A 7,479-nucleotide genomic window follows, 5' to 3' on the forward strand; every position below is an offset into this window, starting at 1 on the left:
TTACAGTAAGAAAATTAGCATATGCTTTGAAAGACTGCAAAAATAAGTGGGGGAACAGATTAGTAAAATGTTGAAATTGTTATTGAAGCCATGACTTATATGTCTGTTTTAAAGTTGTTATTTTTTTCAGTTTTTTTAAACCCATGAAAGTGGCCTAACAAAAATAGCATTGTAGGAAAACTTCTAGTTCTTACAAGTGAACACTGAAAAATAATAGAATTCCAAAAAATGCAAGAAAACCAAGAGCTTATTAACCAAGATAATATCTATAAAGCACAAAATACATTTGGTGATAGAAAGGACCCAATGTTAATTTTTATTTCTCTCCACATCAGGTTAACCAAAATCATCTGTACAAAAAAGTTACTCATTATAAACAATATTTTATATGTCTTTACCAAAAATACTGCTTTGTAGTTACATAGAGAAGCATTTAATTTCATACCTCCTTTTTTAAGAGGAGAAATGTTTTTATTACTTATTAGTGTGATTGCAAATATAATCAGAATATTTATATATAAGGTGTTACCTTTTCTGTGTATATGCCACAAACCCTGCTGTATGCAAATGACATGGAGGTAATGGTCATGATAATAAAATTCACTTGATAGCTATTGCCTTGCCCCAGTGTATTGGTCTGAAAGCCACGTTATATATCAAGAAAACCCTTTTGAACCTCCAAGAATATTTTTTTCATCTAGCCATTATCCTACTGTACGTAGGGGGAAAAAAAGACTGAATACAAAGGTTTTTGAGGTTTTTTAATCCTAGTTCTGGAAAAGTTTTTTTTTTTCAATTTAAAACTAAATAGCCAATGTATGTATTCTGACTCATAAATAGCATTTTGATCTATTATTTTAAAAATACTGTGCAAGGAATTAAGAGAGTGGGATTTAGTCCTAGCTCTACCATTAACCAGAATTTGTTTGAGGTACTTAACGTTTTCTTCCTGAATCTCTTCATTCTGTGATGCATTTTCTTCAACTGTCAAATGAAAAAAGAAATACATGTTCTTCCTACTTCACTGAGCTGTTAGGAAGATCAGACTGAGAGATTTAAAAAAATACTTGAAGTAGTTAAAATGTTATAGAAAAATTGAGAATTATGGAGACCTACACATCTCTATGTGCATGCACATACACAGCACACATACACATAAATAAGGGAATTTATTTAAGGGAAGATAGGCTAAAAGACTGTGTTAGAAAAGCACAAGTGTGAAAATTATGGGTTTGCAGGAAAACCATCTACAGTGACACCAAGAAAGGGTACATTTAGGACCACTTCTGTATATGTGAGTTATGTACACCAAAGATCAAACCAGTAGTAACAGAGCCATTGTCAAGTCTAGGAAGTCAGAAAAGTATTTCACTTTCTCTGAAACCTTATCAGATAATTTGAGTCAAATTTTAGAATTGCAGTACTAGGTTCTTGTTCCTTGCTATAAATCCATGCTGATGTTTGTTCTTGACTCTGTTCCATCTCACAGCCGCTGATGGCCCAGGAGATCGTTTCATCATTGGGGAATCCCAAGCTGGTGAACAGGTGAGATTCATAGGACTGAACAGCCCTGAAGATTTCAGATTCATGAACTTTGAGCACCTAACTCTAAACTTTTCCTATCAGTGGACTAGCAAGGAGGGATTAGTCAGAAGGTCATCAAAAAATCTACAAAATGGTGGTTCCCATGAGAACCAAAGGAATTATTTTTTAATTTAAAGAATCTACATTTAAAAAGGATATGCATTTATTAATATATGGCATAGTGTTGTTGGTATGTCTCACAGACCTGCCCCACAAGCTTTTTCCAGCCCTGTGATTGGGTGATTATTTTTTCCTATTGAAAAAAGTTCTGAATAGAGCTATAATTTCTATGTGGTCTTCTGACTTTTTCCCAACTTGTGTTAGGGAAATTTAGAAGAAGCAGATTATTTAACCTCTCTAGCTAATTATTCAGATTAATTCCTCTAGTCAGGGAAATTTGGGAGCTAGTTAGGAAACAGATATATCTATATTTCTGTTAAAAAATGAAGCAATAATGGTAATGCAAGTTCTTTTATTTGATACTTTTGAGACCAGTAATTGGCCATTTAACTGAAAATCAGTTAAAGTCAGAAATTATTTTATATCTTCAAAATAACTATAAATTGAATTTAAATAAATAAACATTTATTTATCAACAATTGGATGAAGAACCAAAGCTTTTCTTTTAATAAGTATGCTATTTGAATTTCTATTGAGTCTTATGTAAACCATACCCAAAAAGCATTGTCTGTGATTTCCAATTTTGGTTCCTTTAAATGTAGAAAAAACCTTAAGGATACTTGCAAAACATAGAAGTATAGAATTCTTCTAGATGTTTATTTTATTTTTGCATTACTTTACAACTGCTTCCCACTCCTAGAAGCATTTCTTTTTAGCAGCATTTTTAATGGAGGTTTACAAAAGGTTTTATTTAATTTTTATAGAAAAAATACCTCTTTCACACTCATATTTCATTGGTTTATGTAATATTTATTGAAATTACAGAATTCAATAACAACTATTGCCACAAACTGGCAAAAACAAGTTTGGGAACAAAATTGATCCTTGGAGTGGTTAGTTTACAGGTATACAAGTGAAGAGTGTAACAGCTTCAAACTTAAAGTGTGCTGTGGCCATTGTTAGGCTTAAGAAGAAATATAGAGCATCTGTCAATTCAATGAGTTGTGAAAGTTGGTTAAAAGAGCTCCTAGATTATTAAATAGAACTAGAGGAAGACTAAAGCACTTTTCTCCTCTCCCTTCTATTCCTCTTCAAAATTTCCTTTTCCTGGAATGGAATACTCAACTGCTACTACCAGGTGTGTATAAGTGCTATATGAAAGCAAGGGTGACAAAGAATAAATAAGTAATAATTTTAAAAATGAAAGGTGACAGTTTTGGCAAAAGCTATGTCCTGTACCTTTTCTTCCTTGGCTTAGTGTGTACTTTCATATGTACAAAAAATAGAAACAAATTAGGGGACTATATAGGAGAATGGTGGTGCCATTGGTGGTGACCCTAGCTCCCTCATTTCTTTTTTTTTTTGAGTTGGAGTCTCACTCTGTCTCCCAGACTGGAGTGCAGTGGCCGCTCCCGGCCACTGAAGCTTCGACCTGCTGGGCTCCGGTGATCCTTCCACCTCAGCCTTCTGAGTAGCCGGAATTACAGGCATGTGCTACCACGCCCAGCTGTTTTTTTGGTTTTTATTGTAGAGATGAGGTCTCACCAAGTTGCCCAGGCGGGTCTCGAACCCGCGGGCTCAGGCAATCCACTCACCTCAGCCTCCCAAAGCACGGGATTACAGGCTGAGCCACCGAGCCCGGCTAGCTCCCTCATTTCAGGAGTTGAGGAGAGCCACATACAGATCTCTGAAGCTAAGTTGGCACCGTGGTAATACAGATTTTTGTCCATGCTGCACACTGGCTGACTTCAGTCCCCATGACCATTTTCCTGACAGAAAGAACAATGAGGCTTCATTCGTTTTTTTTTTTTATAAATGACATATCATATAACCTCATAATTTATTTGACTTCTTGGTACCTATTTCAGTAAAGGACATCTAAAACATCCATTTTTACAACTAAACCACAAAATAGTGATTATTCAAAGAGGTCTCTGATTTCCAATGGCATCTATCCAACATTTATCATGCACACCTACCATGTGCACCAGGTGCTAGGTTCTGGGGATATAAAGTAAATTAAGACTCTAAGTAAATTACTACTCTTAAGGCATTTACATTATTAGGTGTTAAGCTAATAGTATCAGTCAAGTGCTTATGGAGCACAAAAAAGAGGTTGAGCATTTCTGCCTAGGAGGGTTAAGGAAATGACTTTGGAGCTGGGCCTAAGAGTGTTTTATAAAAGCAAAAATGGAAAAGGGACTTTAGAGTGGAGAGAACAGTGTAAGTCAAAACCCAGAAGTTTTACAAAACTGCATGGAGTGCTTAAGGAAATACAAATCGTTTGTGGTAGCCACAGTCTACTGCACATAGGGATAAGCAGCAGATTCTTAAGAACCTTGCAGACTTCTCAAACCTCATTCACTATTAGTTAAGGTATCCAACTGTACTAGAGAACTAGGAGCACAAAAAGAGTTGTAAAATTTAAAAGCTGCTGACTTCTTGTGAGTTTTTATAAAACTTTGATGGGAAGAAGATAAAAACAATATAAGAAAAGGGGTTTTTTTCTTCAAATTACTTATAATATTCTTTATAACTGATGAGTCACACATACTTTACAGCAATCTCAAAGATCTTACAAGAACCAAATTGTTCACTTACTGAAAACACATATGCTTGAGGATTGTGGTACCATTGTATACACACTGAAACAATGATTTGCAAAATGGTTTCTTGGTGTACTAAAATACGTAACCTTAAATCACTGATTAGGTCCACTGATTAGCACTGGATATTTTCAAAGAAAATATTATATAATTATAAAGTGTTATCATTAGGCAAAGCTAAAAAAATCCAATTTAATGTCTTCATTAAGTCAAAATGAAACTGTCTTTACTCTCTATAAAGCATATAAGTATGAAAAAATATAAAGAGAGAATAACTACTGATCATAACAATCTAAGGGAAATATTTCACAAATTGCTAAAATGTATCATTTCAGTTGATTTGATTCCATTGCAGATTATATGTCAACTCTAAATGGATATATATGTGTTTTTATGTATCTAAGAATATGTTTAATGTTAATTTTAATATATGTGAGCTGGTAGAAATCCTTCAGCTACCATTTAAAATTGTTGATCCTATAAGAAGAGACAAATTTTTCATTTAATAACCACACAAAAACACATCTTAAGAGTTGGTTTAAGCCAAAATAGAGACAAATATAGGTCTAACCACAATAAAACTTAAAGTAAATTTACAGAATATAGTACATTGAACCTGACTAAATTGAAGCAGGACTCTAGGCTAATACAATTCACTTCAAGAAGCAACTGCCCTTAAGTTCACTTTAGGATTCACTTTCCACCTTAGCCAAAAAGGCATATTCAGACAAAAAAAAAAAAAAAAAAAGGATCTCTTTAGGCCTACAGGCCCAGAAGATAGTTTGGCATTAACACCTCTAGTAAAAAAAAAAAAAAAAACACATATATCATAACAAAATTTCAAGTGCTTCTCATCAAAAATCACTGCATTGCAAAATGGTCATATATAGTGTATTAAGAGATGTCCCAGACAATAAGTAGTATCTGGGATTAAAAGTTATAAAAATTTTTAAATGCTTTGGGCCCTAAACTTTCCATTTTAAATCCTATAAATTATCTTGATGGAAATTACGTTAATATGTCACAATTCTGGACAAACCAGAAATATACTTTGTTCAGATAACAAAATAAGAGGATACAAAGTACATAGCTCAGTGCCAGATCTGATCTCAATATCTCTTTCTCCAACAACTGTAGGAGAAAAACAGTGAGAATACTAGAGTTGTAAACCAAGGAATCCCTACTTCCTGTAGTTGTTATAATAAAATGAGATAACATATTTTATTCATTCCATTACTTCTGGAAATATTTATTGCCTTTCAGCTATGTTCTAGACACTTTTCTTATTGTGTTTTGTTTTTGTTTATTGGAGATATTTTGCTTTTTTAATTATTTTCAATTGACATAAAATTGTACTTATTTATGTGATACAGTGTGATATTTGAATACATGGACAGCATGTAATGATCAAATCAGGATAATGAGCATATTCAAAACCTCAAACATTTATCATTTCTCTGTGTTAGGAACATTCAAAATCCACTATCTAATTATTTGAAAATAGATAATAAATTGTTGTTATTTATAGTCACTGTATACTGCTATAGAACACTAAAATTTATTCCTCCTATCTAGCTGAACTTTTAACCAGCCTTTGGCTATACCTCCTTCCCTCTACCCTTCCCATCTGTAGTAACCACTATTCTACTCTCTCTGAGATCAACTTTTTTTAGCCTCCACATAATGATTGAGAGTATGTGGTATTGTTCTTCCTGTACCTGACTTATTTCACTCAACGTAGTGTCCTCCAAGCTCATTCATATTCTGCAAATGACAGATTTTTATTCTTTTTTTTGACTGAAGAGTATTCCATTGTTTATATATACCACATTTTTTTTATCTGTTCATCTGTTAATGGACACTTAGGCTGAATCCATATCTTGTGAATGGTGCAAACATGGGAGTGCAGATATCTCTTTGACATACTGATTATCTGTCCTTTAGATATATCCCAGTAATGGGATTCCTGGATCATACAGTAACTGTATATTTAATTTTTTTTTTTTTTTTTTTTTGAGTTGGAGTCTCACTCAGTCACCCAGACTGAAGTGCAGTGGCTGCTCCCGGCCACCGCAGCCTCGCCTGCTGGGTTCCGGCGGTCCTTCCGCCTCAGCCTTCTGAGTAGCCAGAACTACAGGCGTGCGCTACCACGCCCGGCTGATTTTTTGATTTATTGTAGAGATGAGGTCTCGCCTGCCCAGGCAGGTCTCGAACCCGCGGGCTCAGGCAATCCACTCACCTCAGCCTCCCAAAGGCGTGAGATTACAAGCTGAGCCACCGAGCCCTGCTGATATAGGAGGGTTTTAAAGCAGAGAGTTGATAGGATCTGGCTTAAATGGATTACTTCTGACTGCTGTTTGAGACTAGATGAGGGAGGGAAGAGAGATAGAAACAGGAAGGCTACTTAGACTACTGCAGTGGAGCAGGTAAGGTATGAGTGCTTGGAGTGTGGTTGTAGCAATGAAGGTCAGTGGTTATAGGGTTCTGTGTATGTCCTGACGAAAACAAGATTTCTTGACAGATTGGATGTAGTAAATGACAGAAACAGAGGAGTCAAAAGTCAAGATTTTGGTCTGAGCAGCTAGAAGTATCAAATTATCACTAGGATGAAGAGAGAAAGCTGTAGGAGAGAGGTTTTGGAGGGAAGTTCAGATATTCAAGTTTGGATGAGTTAAGTTTGAGAAGACTATTGACTGCTTGAAAGGAGTTGTTAAGTTTCACTTGAATAGAATTGTCATGGATAGAAGAATCTGAAGTTCAGGAGCAGGACCTGGAAATAGAAATTTGTTTTGTTTTGTTTTTTGAGTCAGGGTCTCACTCTGTTGCCTAGGCTGGAGTTCAGTGGCATGCTCATGGCCACCACAGCCTCAACCTGCTGGGCTCAGGCGATCCTTCCACCTTAGCCAAGTAGCTGGAGCTACAGGAGCACGCCACCACACCTGGCGAATTTTGGAGTGTTTTTTTGTTTTGTTTTGTTTTTTGAGTTGGAGTCTCACTCTGTTGCCCAGGCTGGAGGTCAGTGGGACACGTAGGGCCACCCCAGCATTTACTTGTTGGACTCCGTGATCCTTCTACCTCAGCCTTCCAAGTAGCCGGGACTACAGGCATGCCCTACCGCGCCCAGCTAATTTTTGGTTTATTGTAGAGACGAAGTCTCACCAAGTTGCCC

The 7,479-nt window shown here is 35.8% G+C and overlaps 1 protein-coding gene across 1 annotated transcript in view; it reads left to right on the forward strand.

Moving 5' to 3' along the window:
* LOC103259229 (gephyrin-like) overlaps positions 1 to 1,545 on the forward strand; it is a gene marked incomplete at its 3' end in the record, with an annotated part of 154,653 nt that extends 153,108 nt beyond the window's left edge. The window contains exon 7 of the mRNA XM_021711754.1: positions 1,490 to 1,545. Coding sequence (XP_021567429.1) covers positions 1,490 to 1,545 — 56 coding nt within the window. The remainder of the gene's footprint in view (positions 1 to 1,489) is intronic.
* Positions 1,546 to 7,479: the final 5,934 nt, after the last annotated feature.

The sequence above is a fragment of the Carlito syrichta genome, unplaced genomic scaffold (assembly GCF_000164805.1).
Source record: "Carlito syrichta isolate Samal-C Ts95f unplaced genomic scaffold, Tarsius_syrichta-2.0.1 Scaffold302568, whole genome shotgun sequence".
NCBI lineage: Eukaryota > Metazoa > Chordata > Mammalia > Primates > Tarsiidae > Carlito > Carlito syrichta.